The sequence below is a fragment of the Panthera leo genome, chromosome B4 (assembly GCF_018350215.1).
Source record: "Panthera leo isolate Ple1 chromosome B4, P.leo_Ple1_pat1.1, whole genome shotgun sequence".
NCBI lineage: Eukaryota > Metazoa > Chordata > Mammalia > Carnivora > Felidae > Panthera > Panthera leo.
Genome location: NC_056685.1, coordinates 99,507,132 through 99,521,155, shown reverse-complemented (window position 1 = coordinate 99,521,155; position 14,024 = coordinate 99,507,132). Strand labels below are relative to the sequence as shown.

Genomic DNA, 14,024 nt, shown 5'->3' with positions numbered 1-14,024 from the left:
ATGCTTTATTATCTTCTTTAACTTATGAAAGTTACAAATTAGTACTTAAATATTTGTAATGTTTGAACTTCCTGAGTGGGGAAAATATGACTCAGTTATTTTTTTTTCTTTCTTTCTTTCTTTCTTTCTTTCTTTCTTTCTTTTTTTTTTTTTTTTAACATTTATTCATTTTTGAGAAACAGAGTATGCATGGGGGAGGGGCAGAGAGAGGGAGACACAGAATCCAAAGCAGGCTCTAGGCTCTCAGCTGTCAGCACAGAGCCCGATGTGAGGCTCTAACTCACCACAAGATCATGACCTGAGCCAAAGTCAGATGCTTAACAACTGAGCCACCCAGGTGCCCCTCACTTAGTTATTTCTTATTGTATGAATACTTAGAATCTTATTATATCTTCTTTTTTATTTGCTAAATATTCTTGTACTTATTAGAAGCTTGAATAATATAATGTGAAAAATTTGCAGATATAATGGAACTGTAATAAACTCTAATGGGAGTCAGAGAAAGAGTTATCTTTGAAAAAGAAAAATAAACAGTGATCTACACAGTACATTAGCAGAATTCTAACCCAGCAATCTTTTGTATTTCCTTTATGTTTGGAGAACTTGTCCAAGTATGTTTACATGACTATGAAACTCCTCAAGACCCTTTCAGAAAGTTTGTGATATTAGAATAATTTTTTGAGTAATACAATGGTATTTCATTTTATTTGCCCTTTTTCTCATTCTGTCATGAGTATATGGTGTACTTTTCCAGAGACTATGTGAGGTGATGAGGTCATAATCTGCTGGCTAGTGAAATGGAGTTTGTGCTTGTGTATTCTTAGTCTTCAGGTTTTCTTAGTTTAATTCTTTTCTTAACCAGTTTTTTTAAAATAAACTTTATTTTTTAGAATAGCTTTAGGCATACAGAAAAATTGTAGTCCCTATGTACTTTGTACCCAATTTCCTCTATTATTAACCCATTTATTGTACATTTGATATAATTAATGAATCTAGATTGATACATTATTAATTAAAGTCCATACTTGATTTAGATTTCCTTAGTTTTTTACCTAGTGTCCTTTTCTGTTCCAGGAACCCATCTGGAATAACACATAATATTTAGTAGTCATGTCTGCTCAGGGTCCTCTTGGCTATGATTTCCTTGTTTGTGATGACCTTGACAATTTTCAGGAGTACTGGTATAGATATTTTGCATGGTGTCCTTCAATTGAGATTTGTCTGTTTTTCTCTAATTAAACTGGTCCTTATGGGTTTGGGGGAAGAGACCTCAAAGGTAAAATGCCATTTCATCACATCATTGTCAAGGGTATATACTGTCAACCTGACTTGTCATTTCTGATGTTAGTTTCATCACTTGGCTGAGATGGTGAATTTCTCGTATTAATTTATAATAGGGCAAATATCAGTAGGTATAATCTACATAAACAACAGGTCTTTGGAGTCTTTAGTAATTTCTAGGAGAGTGAAGGGATCTGGAGACCCAAAGGTTTGAGAATTCCTCAATTAAACCTTTAGGAACTAGCACTTTAAAGAAGAATAATTGACTGTTACCTGATAGGAAAAGAGGGATCCAGAAGGTGACGGGGGTTGGGAACAGGGTAGGAAGAAGAAATGATAGGGCCTTCAGGAATGAGGGAGTGGTGACCAAGTTAAACTTTGACTATTTGAAAATTGTACCTAGCATTAAGACATGATCTACATCTTTCTCTTTTTAAGTTTTTATTTATTTAGAGAGGAAGAGAGAGCGCAAGCCTGCTAGTGCATGTGTAGGAGCAGGGGAGGGGCAGAGAGAGAGAGAGAAACTCCAAGGGGGCTCAATGCTCAGTGCAGAGCCTAATGCAGGGCTTGATCTCATGACTGCAAGATCATGACCTGAGCCGGTATCAGGAGTCAACCAACACTCAACCAACTGAGCAACCCAGGTGCCCCTGAGCTGTACCTTTCAAGGAGCTTTTGTTTTGTTGCTGTTTTCATTTTGGCATTTACAGATACATGTGTTTTGTCTTCAGGAGTTTTAATGATTTGTCTGATTCATATCCTCTACAAATAATACTTTATTTCTTTCTAATCTTTATACAGTATGTATGTCTGCGGGTGGGAATTGGAAGAGTGTTTATATACAGTCTTTTAATTTCCAGAAACTCATCCGTTTTGTGTAACTTTCAAAATTATTTAAGATAGACTATTTTGTTACTTTTTAAAATCCATCATGTCCTATGTAGGGGTCTCCTGTTTTAGGAATGTAGCCCTTTTGCTTCTTTTATCTCTCATGTTTTCCATATTTTCTTTTCATTATGCCTTCGTGTTGAATTCCTTCATCACTTTTCCAGCTCATTTATTGTAGTACATGTTTTGCTGTTCAAACCTGGTATATATTCCATCATAGTATTTTTATACTCAGTATTACTAGCTGTTTTCTCTGTGGATGTATGGTCAGACTTCCTTTTTTCGGTATCCTCTCACATCTTTTTGAGCATATTTATTATGGTTATTTTAAGTTTTTGATGGGCTTGGTTCACTAATTCTCTCTCCTGCTGAGATTCTTTAGTTCTTTTTCATAGCATTTGGACTCCTTAGGATATTATTTTTGTGAGTTTATACTTCCTTGGAAATAATATTCTCTCAGGAATATTAATTGCTTTATCTGATTGATAATGATCTAGATAGAAAGGAAAGAGCCTAGGGACTCTTTTGGTCAATCTAGGAATATATGTCTTAGGATAGAGAATCTCTTGTTAAAATCATTGCTTCATTATTTTTCATTTGCTCCTCCCACCAATATATTCTTTTTCTTAGGGAACTTTTCTGTCCATCTCCTCTGCCTCCCTAGTTGTAATCAATTCATTTGGGGAAAAGGGCAGTGAGAGATAGTGGTCAGCCTTTTTGCCTGCATGTGTTGTTTTGTGCATGCTACAACTCTATAGACATGCACAGTTTAAAAAAAAAGTGTTTGGAACTGTGTTTAATGTCTCTGGTTGGTATTAAATCATGTTCTGCCCTGATAGTAAAGACAGGGTAGATAATGGTCTGCTTATTACTAGTGAGAGAAAAGTGCACAGGAAGATGACTTCCAACCCTCCCTCCTACTGTCAGACCCCTGGTCTTACCTCCATCTGTGGTACTGTATTCTCTTTCTAGTCTGAGGTTGCTTCCCATTTATCTACTTTTAAGGATGGGTTCAAGGACCGTATTGGTTATTTCACTGGTAAGTAACTCAGTTCCCATTTGCAAAATAAATTGGTTACTTTCTTTTTGGTTTTGTGTTCTCTGTATGTAGAATGGCTGAGGTGGTGGCTGAATCGGGACCAAAAAATCAAAAGAACAGCAGCACTGTTTAACTTATCTTTCCTATTAAGATCTTTGGCAGTTGTGACATGCCCATAGTTTAAAAAGCAAAAGTAGAATGATTAAGGCAACTAACTCACAAGTAAATAGATTATGTAATTTACCCAATAAGAATCTATTTGTTTTTGGTCTCCTGGGTGGCTCAGTAGGTTCAGCATCTGACTCTTGATTTCAGCTCAGATCATGATTTCATGGTGATGAGATCAAATCTTACATCAGCCGTGCTGACAGCTCTCCCTCTCTCTCTGCCCCTCCCCTGCTCGTCCCCCCCCCCCATAAACAAATAAACAAAAAAGAAAGCTATTTATTTTGCTAAACTAGACTTGAGGAGGAAAGCTGGCTTAAAAATTTATAATTTATTCAATATCCGTAAATAATTTAGTCATTCAGTTTTTAAAAGTGTGGTTTGGAGATTTTTCATGAATGTTTTTACTTCCTGTTTCTCCTAAGTTTTTTATAAACAATATAATTAAAGCCACTGCTCTACACTTAGCTCTTAATTAAAAATTATGTCCATTAAGAATCTTACATTTCTTCTTGCTTTTTAGAAAAATAAGCTGAGAGTTCCATCAAACCTCAGATTAGAATGTGAAGGATTAGAATTTTAGCATGTTAGAGACACATGAAGATGAAATTTGATTAAAATTTCAAGAAAATCTCTACCTGTTCAACTGTCTAGGAGAATAGAGCAATTGAAGGATTTTTATCCAGACCTCAGATCACCTTAGTAGGTTTTCATTAACTTAAGACTACTTCAGAAGTCTAATATGGTAAAAACAATAGTGATGGAGCAATGAAGAAAAGGAGAGGGGAAATGAGTGTGTGTGTGTGTACACCTAAAATTTACTTTTTGGTCAAACACTTACTGGGTTTAGAAAACTAACCTACCTTCACAGAGCACATCTGTGCACAGGGTACCTTGCACTTGGGTAAGATCATAGGCAATATTGTTTGTTGCTTTAGGGGAATTAGTAGAAAATAAAACTATAGGAAATGAATAGCAACTAACATTTGTTAAATTTCTATCATGTGCCAGAAGAGATCGCAAGTTCTTTGAAGGCATACTTATGTAATTTTCTCATAACCCTATAGGGTAGTATTACTACCCTCATTTAATATAGGAGAACACAGAGAGATAAGTAAGTTGTTCAGGGTCATACAACTAGTAAGTGGCAGAATTGGGATACATTTTGGCTCCACAGGCCAAGCTTTAATTATTTTCCTATACTACAACTCAACCATGTTAGAATCAGCATATACAAATCCTTGAATACTATTTTTACATTTTGGAATTTTTCTTTTTTTAAGGTAATGTCAAACCATTGAATTTGGTGTTTTTGAGCTAAGAAACAACCTGTTTAGAGTTGTGACTTGGGAAAATGATCTTGGCAGAATTATGGACTATTGCAGTGGTAACCAGCTGAACATTATAGAGTTATCTCTGGTGTTTTGAAAAATCCCAGTACTCAGTTTGCACCCCTATTTAATTAAATTAAAATCTCAGACGGTGAGATGCAGACATCAGTACTTCTTTAAATTTTTTTAATTTTTTTAATTCATTTTTGAGAGAGAGAGTGTGAGCAGGGGGAGGGGCAAAGAAAGAGAGGGAGACACAGAATCGAATCAGGCTCCAGGCTCTGAGCTGTCAGCACAGAGCCTGATGCGGGGCTTGAACCCATGACCTGTGAGATCATGACCTGAGTCAAAGTCAGATGCTCAACCAACTGACATCAGGCACCCCAGACATCAGTACTTTTTTATAGTCTCCTAGGTGATTTCGATGCATGGGCAAAATTGAGAACTATAGAAATAGAGGTAGTTAGCTCAGAGAACAAGTAAGCAAGCAGTTGTATAATCTAGGTTAACCTGTAGGGTAGTAGTAGCTGAATGGGAAATATGTCCCTTTTGGATTTTGCCTTTTTCCCTGGTTCTAGAATTTGTACTTTCCATATTTGGGTTACTTTATTAGTGTGGAGAGAAAAAAAAATTAGTTTTTGCACACTTACTGTGTTATCCTGATCTTGACTTGATGTCTCACATGCTCTCTCATTTAATCTTCTTCATAATACTGTGGGGTAGATATTATTGTTTTTAGAAATGAAGAAACTGAGACTCTGAAGGGGTTAGTAATTTTTCTAAGATCACATAGCTAATCAGTGGGACATATTAGGATTTAAATACAGATACTCTTAATTTTGTTATTCTTGTCATTGAATGAGGCTAATGTTTTTATATTAAAAATTGATCTGTGTCATACCTAGCCTTTTAAAATTTGTATGTGCATTACCTAATGTGTACTTTGAAAAATATCTGATACATGATCTATTTTATTTATTGATTTTTAAATGTTTGTTTTTGAGAATGAGCATGCACGCCAGGGAGGGTCAGGGAGAGAGAGGAGACAGAGAATCCAAAGCAGGCTCCAAGCTGTCATCCCAAAGCCTAACACGGTACTCAACCTCACTAGAGGTCATAACCTGAGCCAAAAGCTCAGTCACCGACTGAGCCACCCAGGCACCCTGTGATCTATTTTATTTAACTCAAAGCTTTGTTCTCCTGTAACTAATGTTGATTTTTCTGGCTGGGGTGCATATTTTGGCATTTAGGCAGTATATTGTTGCTAAAACATAAGGAACAGTTGCTAACTACATTTTTATGTATGGTAGATATTATGAGTCATGGAGATTGATGTTTCCATAATATTATTATCAGTCTTTCCTGTGGCTTGATACTGAACAGCATGATACCCTAATCAGTGATTTGTTAGAAATAGAACTATAGAAAAAAAAAGGTATTTGTTATATGGTTCTTATGTCTTAATTCAGATCCTAGTCATGCTTCAGTATAGAATATAGCCTTATGTATCTGTGTAAGGAATTGACCAAAATGAAATTTCAAGTAAAATAAACTCTTACTTCAGACTGAAAATTAAAATTATTTAAATAGGTCATAAGATTAAGTGCCATATACTGAAATATTTATGTATATGAGCTGTCTCCTATAACCAGTTGTCTTATCTAACTTGGCATGATTGTGATGTGTTAACATGGTTTCTTTTGTGCTTTTCAGGTGATTAAGAATGGTTAGGTCAGATATAGAGTATGTTAATGAGGTCAGAGGCCAAGGTCGTGGGTTTCATTCTTTTAATGGGCAGTTCACTTTTTTTTGGCTTTATAACCACAGACTTCACCAAGCAGTCTCACCAGATGCATGACATTAGTTAACAGCTGACACAGTCGATTTTGAACTTCCCTTGTATATGAAGTCCTTGATGAAGGAGGTTGCTTTAATCATAACAAGAGACCACCATTACCAGAAGAAATATAACTTATGCTCCATTACCAAAAATCAGTGGTGAGTCTATAATAGTGTTATTTATGAAGGACAGAATTATTTAAGAAAAAGGATGGGGGAATTCCTAACAAAGGTATTTGGGCTTATGATGGCCAGAGACTAATAGTAGAAGAAAAGAAAATATGAATATGCTCTACATTACAACTAAAAATAATCTTAAGAATTGAGGTAATGAGGTGATTTTCTATGTTGAATTGTTTGTATAACAGAATTTTAGGATTAAGAACAGATCTTATAAGCAAATAAGAAAACTAAATTCAAGATATTTATTCAGATTTACCCAGGGAATCGAGCTAGGCTTAAAACTGAGATTTCAGAATTCAAGTCCATATTAGTTCTTTGTGTATATTAAGCATGCAGAATGTCATAGTTTGGAAAATACAAAGATGTGTAAGACTTTTTTTTTTTTTTTTTTTTTTTTTTTTTTTTGCTGTAAGAGAATTTGACTCATAAACAAAGGAACTCAGCAAACCACATACAAGAAATTCTTTGCTAGGGATTAGGGTTACAATAATGACTAAACCTTTTTTTCATTCGTGCATTTATCATTCAGTGTTTGTTGAGTGTCTGCCATGTGCCAGGCTTTGTTCTAGTCTTAAGGGATACAACAGTGACCAAAACAGACTAAGTTCCTACTTCAGTAGAGCTAACATTCCAGTGGAGGAAGACAAAATAAATAAATAAATAAATAAATAAATAAATAAATAAATAAATAAATAAATAAATATATACTGTTATGTGGTGATTGTTGTGATGGTAAGATGGATAGAGAATGGCAGAATAGGGGATGGGTATTGCTGTTTTCTGGGAATATTATGAAAGTCTTCTGATGAAGTTACTTTTGAACAGAGTCCTAAAAGTAGTTTTCTAGGCAATGATAAGAGCCAAGTGTGGAGTTTGCAGGTCTGTTAGGCAGACTATGGTGGTTAGGCTATAAGTGTCGAGGGAGAAAGGTGAGTGAAGTGTCTTTCACCTCCTCAAGTGATCTTGTTGGCAGTGGGGACCATGTTTTTATTGTGTTTTTGAATTCCTGTACCTAGCATAGTAAATGAATGAGGGAGGTAAGACTGAATGCAAGGATATGAGAAAAGGTGATAATTGGTCTGGCTTAGGTAGTAGTATTGATGGGAATTGAAAGAAAAGACTAGATGTGAGGTAGACATTGTCTAGGTAAAAATCATCACAACGTAATGACTTCGTAAGATGGGGGGAAAGAGAATCTCAGATTATTAAAGGGTTTAGGTCTGAGTGAAAGAAAGAGGCTGTCATTGGAAAACTTGGGCAGATTGGCATCAAAGCTGATTTCAGAGGGAAGCTACTGAGTGCTGTTTTTGACCTAAAGATGCTTTCTAAAACAAGCTAAATAATTTCTAAAATTGGCTTACAGAATTTTATTATTTTCAAGTTTATTTATTTTGAGAGAGAGTATGCTTGAACAAGTGGGGAAGTGGCAGAGAGAGAAGGAATCCCAAACAGGCTTAACACTGTCAGTGCAGAGCCTGATGCAGGGCTTAGTGTCACAAACCATGAGATCATGACTTAAGGTGAAATCAAGAGTTGGATGCTTAGCCAAGTGAGCCACCCAGGTGCCCTTGTTTATAGAATTTTAGAACCAGAAGTCAATTTGCAATGTTTGAACATACAGGTAGCAATATTTTGGAGTGAAGATTTGGAAATAGACTAGGTCTGAAGAGGAAACTTGAAAGTTGTCTAAATAAAGGTAATAAATAAGCCTAGAGAATGAATGCAGTCTACTGGAAAAGAGCGGCAGAGAAAAAACAACAAATAGTTGAGGACTGAGCACTGATGATGGCCATTCACTTACCAAATGAGAAAACAAACTAGAGGCAGGAAAATAGGAGAAGGGAAGCCAGAGGAGTAGAGTACTTTAGGAACCAAGGGAAGAGAAAGCTCGCATGGGGAAAAGGCTGGTAGAATTATATGCCTACAGGGAGGGCAGAACTGTGAAAAGCTCCAGAACAGACCAGAGAGGACTTCACAGATTGGCAGATTGACTGGAATTTACAGGAGCCTCAGAATTTTTTTTTTAAAGGATTTAGTTTCCAGTATAAACATATTATTGCACTTTTTTCCTACTTCTTAAAAGATTAATGCACCACTTAATTCATTTGATAAACCATGGGTGCTCTCTAAATTCAGATTCAAGTATATGACATTAAATCACTGCTGAGAAAATTTGTTTTTTTTTTAGATCTTGCCATATTCAGAAGTTGCTGAAGTTCAAGAGACAGTGAGTAATATGTGGTGCTATGTTTGAAATGTTAACATTTTTATATTTTTTCAGGATTTAAAGTTGGATTCTTAAAATATATTTTTCACTGTATTTTATCATAGATGATTATGTCATTATACAAGGTAGCTAATATAAGTTAAAAAGATCAGCTTTAAAATTTTCATTTTTTCCAAAATGTAAATAGGTTTATTTTTTTTTTTTTTACTGTAAAAATAATGCATACAAATGTGGCATGTTTAAACAATACAAAAGAATGTAATAAATAAAATTCTACTTTCTAGAGGCAACTACTTTTAATATTCTGGTGGTCTCTGTAATTTACTAAGTTTATTCATATGTGTATATCTTACATATGTGATTTTATAAAAGCAGAGTCCTACAAACTTTTTTGTAGCCTATTTTTAAAAGGCTTCAAATGAATTTAAAACAATTCATTAATATATAATGAATTGTTCAGTCAGTGAAAAAAAATTTAACGACTACACAGTATTTCATTATGTGAAGGTATTATTGTTTATTTCATAATAGATTACTGTTGGAGATTACTACAAATGATGTGATAAATACCTATGGATACATCTTTTTGGATATTTCAGATGATCATCTTGGTATACTCTCCTAGAAGTGCATTTGCTGGGTCAAAAGGATGATTAGGTTATTTTAAAATAACTGCTTAGCAGGACAGTTAATATTTTCTATCTAACAGTGATAAGCTCTAGTTCCTAGAAAAGCACTTCTGTAAAATATCTCCTGTAAAACTCAGGGATAAAATGTACACAGTGTGTGTTTTGCTGATGATTGTAGGAATAGGAAAAGTTCTGTTAAGTATAGAGAGATGACTCCTGTCAGAAGAACAAACAAACATCTCTCACTGAAGATTCTTACTCTAAGGGCCAAAGATAACAATAAATACAGTACTTTTGGGATGTGTTATATAATCCTCCTTCCCAGTTGTGGCTCCTGCGAGCCAGCTGCAGCAGGATTGCTTCTCTGAGTACAGCTCGATCAACTTCATTGAGGGAAGAGGCGCTACTTGCTTGAAACTTTATTTTCAAGTTGTATCAATGCTTGATGAGCTGTACTTTGGCTTAAGCTCAGAGGATGACTTAAGTCACATCAATATGTATGCTAAGAGGGAGATGCTATGCTACTGGCAGTGGACTCAAGCTCTAGCTCTTATGGGATTGATTTTGTGTTTTAGGGTGGTCATCTGTCCTGAATTGCTTGGGATTAAGGGGCTTCCCAGGATGAGTGTGTGATTGTGAACTTTTTCTGCCTATTCCTTTACACTTCTGAAAGATGGTGTATGCTAGTTAGTGGCATGGTAAATATTTAGAAGCACATTAAAATAAAATCCCAGTGTTTGCATAATGCTCTTTTCCTGAGATTTGTAGACTAAAACCGGTAGAGATTTAGGTAATGGCTATATTTCATGCTTTTAGTTAAAAGTAGTTGATAGTGTACTCATTAATAATAAATAGAAAAATGCTAGGCATCTTAGTATTATTTTACTATTTTCAATCCATAGTTTCTGCCAAAATAGAGAATCTGTTTATATGATGCACAAATTGTTGAAATGACTGTGTGGACATTGTTGAAGGGATAATGATAAATACGATGTTACTCAATTAGGGGAAATGTTTCCATCATATATTAATGGTCTTTTTTTTTTTTTTTTAACACGGTGAGGAAAAGTTCCTGGATTCTTCCAAGATTCTAGTAGTATTTTGGTTCTCTAACAAAAGCCAAGAGGAGTTGGCTAGCTTTATATTTTTTAAACTATCTTACAAGATACTTATATGGAATGTTTCCACATCAGTAATTTCACACTGTCTTTATTCATGTGTTACACAACATGGGACTGTGCGAATTAGGCCCGTGTCCTAAAAGCAGTAAAAATAAGTGTAGTGTGCAATTTAGCCTTGCACACAGGACCAGTGATGTAAGTTACATGGTAAAATTAATATGTAATCTTCAATTACTTAAATCACTTTTCCTATTGGCATCACTTACAGGCAATTCTGGGAAGATAATTTCACTTGTATCCCAGTTTAATGCTTTTGTATCCACAATCTTCTGGGGAAGGTTTCTGAAGTCTTGCTTATTTTTTTTTATTGTTTTTCCACTTTTGTTTGGAGTGTTTCAGCTTAATTCTTAGTTCCGTTGTTCCATTATAATGTATGTTTTCTAGTGCCTGCCTGTTCTTTTATTCTGTGGCATTTTTCAGTCTTCTGTGAATAGCCATTCAGGTCATATACCCTAACTTCATACATATCATAATTTACACTGTTTCTTACAAACCTGAACCTTTCCCTGTACAGGTCTGTGCGTCCAACTCCCCGTTTGACATTTCAACTTGAATGTCTAACAAACACTTCAAACTTAACCTGTCCCAAACTTAGCACTTACATTTCTTTCTGTAAACTAGTCCTTCTCACTGTCCTTTCCATCTCCGACAGTGACAGTTCCATCCTTCCAGGTGCTCAGACCCCAACATTTGACACCATTTTGATTCCTCCAGGGTTTTTGTTTGTTTGTTTTGTTTTGTTTTTTAATTTCATACTTGCTCTGTTTGGAAATCCTGTTGACTTTTCAAAATGTATTCAGAACTCAACTACTTCTTCTCACCCTCACTGCTACTTCCTTGGTCCAAGTCTCCTTCATCTCTTCCGTAGATTATTATGGTAACTCCTAATTGATTGTACCCTTGTTCCTCTAGTCTATTCTTAACATTACAGCTGGAACAATCCTGTTAAAACATATTCAAATTATGTCACTCCTTTTCTCACAAATCCAGTGGCTCCCCATCTCATTCAGAAAAAAAGCCAAAGTCCTGACTGGGTCCTACACAGTCTAGCACTCATTTAATTCTTTGACTTTATTTCCTGCTTCTCTCGTACTTCTAGTCCAGCCTCTCTGGCCTTTTTACTCTTCTCCAAGCCCTTCAGACTTGCTCTCATCCCAATCCTCCATTCTATACTTGTTCTTCTCTCTGCCTGGAATACTCTTCTATGTCCTTATGCTGAACTCCCTCATTTTACTCAGTTCTGTAGTGAAGATTTCTTAGGCCAACCTATCTTCAATTATGACCCCCCCCCTTCCTTAATATTTTATGTGTCCTCATTTTCTGCTTTTTTCCTTAGCATTTTTACTATATACTATGTAACAAATTTTTAATTGTTACTATGTTGTTACTCATATCTTCCACTAGAACATAACTACCCCAAAGGGCAAATTTTTGTCTTTTTTGTTCACTGTATCCTTTGGTGCCTAAAATGATTACTGTCTGTATGATACCTATCATATCACAAGTATTTGAATGGATGGCTCAATAATAGGAATAGACCGTGTTTATTTTGATTATTCTCCAGTGTCTCAATATGAAAAAAAATTAGAATCAGATTTACATGACCCAAACATGCTTGAAGGTATAATGTTGAAAGCATAATCTGAAACAAATATTCAGAAGTTGCTGTATATGCTAGGGATTATTTTCTGGGAGCAAACAGGCAAGGAGTACAGCTACAAAGAAGTTGACGTAATGCTGTTACTTAACAAAATTTGAGAATATGTACAATAAAAGTGAACTTAATCACTTACCCTAAATAGAAGACCAACTAAAAAACCTTCAAAAATGACTGGCCTTGTGAAATTAAATACTCCAAACTTTGCATATGTGGTTAGAATCATTGCTTTCCTTTAAGAAATTTAGATTTACTGGTAAATTCAGGGAAAGTAGTAATTATTCATATCAATAGAGAAAGATATTTTTAGAGGATGTCTATGAAATATTTGTCAAGCTTACCATGGTTATCTCTGTCAGTTTTCTAACTTCTTTCAGTTTTCCAATATCATAGTAGTTATTTATTGGTGCATAACAAATATTCCAAAATTTAAGTGGTATAAAACAATAAACATTTATTATTTTACAGTTTCTGTGGGTCAGGAATCTAAGAGCAGTTTACTAGGTGTCTCTAGCTCAAAAATCTCTTCTATGGTTGCGGTCAAGCTACTGGGGAGTGTGGCTGCTGAAGTCTCATCTGAAAGCTTGACTGGGTGTAAGGGAGGGAGGAAAGGTCAAGGCAGGAGATTCATTTACAAACTCACTGGTTGTTGACACACATCATTCCTTCACCTCATGGGCTTCCCTGCCAGGCTGCCTGATGACTCGGCAGCTGGCTTCCCCCAGGGTGATCTATCTGAGAGAGAGTAACAGACTATAAACAAGATGGAGGTCATAGTCTTTTTACCGTCTAATCTTGAAAGTGACATCCATTCAATTCTGCCATATTCTGTTCATTAGAAGTGACTCAGTAAGTCCAGAAACACTCAAAGAGAGGGATTATGCACCAAGATATGGGGATCACTGGAGCCTTTGCAGAGATTGCCTACCACAAATACTTTAATCTTTTTCCACATGCTTGAGAGTTGTGGTAACATGGTCATCAGTAATAAGGATTTGAGCACAATTAGTTTGTTGTCATTCCAGTTGTATTTTTTTAGTTTATCTGTGAAGCTGAAACCAGTCTATAGAAGAATAGGAAACTACAGAAAATGACTAGAGCAAATGCATTTAAAGGAATTAGAACATGGTTTAAAGTACTGTGAAATAACCATCACTTTAGGGAAGCAACAGGGCCAAGAGTTTTTTCCTAGGAGGCAGAGTGAACAACTGCTACCTTTCTTTTTGGTCACAGATAATTTTGCTTCATTCCCTTCAAATAAGAGCAAGCAGGGGCGCCTGGGTGGCGCAGTCGGTTAAGCGTCCGACTTCAGCCAGGTCACGATCTCGCGGTCCGTGAGTTCGAGCCCCGCGTCAGGCTCTGGGCTGATGGCTCGGAGCCTGGAGCCTGTTTCCGATTCTGTGTCTCCCTCTCTCTCTGCCCCTCCCCCGTTCATGCTCTGTCTCTCTCTGTCCCAAAAATAAATTAAAAAAAAAAAAACAAAAAAACAAAAAAAAAAGAGCAAGCAATAATATAATCAGTGGGCATTTTTTATTTTTGTTGTTACTTTAGGTTTGATGTTACTGTACTTGGTATTTGAGCTGAAGTAAAGCTGAAGACTTTCT

At 35.7% G+C, this 14,024-nt stretch overlaps 1 protein-coding gene across 12 annotated transcripts in view; it reads left to right on the top strand.

Annotated features, from left to right (window-relative positions):
* Window positions 1-14,024, top strand: part of OSBPL8 (oxysterol binding protein like 8) — a 152,414-nt gene that overhangs the window by 54,253 nt on the left and 84,137 nt on the right. For 4 of the 12 annotated variants that reach the window (XM_042947214.1, XM_042947215.1, XM_042947213.1 and 1 more), the window contains one exon: window positions 8,915-8,953. The exons of 3 other annotated variants lie outside the window; for them this stretch is intronic. In XM_042947214.1, coding sequence (XP_042803148.1) covers window positions 8,915-8,953 — 39 coding nt within the window. Of the gene's footprint in view, window positions 1-1,908; window positions 3,209-5,005; window positions 6,703-8,914; window positions 8,954-14,024 lie in introns of those variants that run through there. 5 more of the 12 variants (XM_042947220.1, XM_042947216.1, XM_042947218.1 and 2 more) reach the window with 3 other exon arrangements.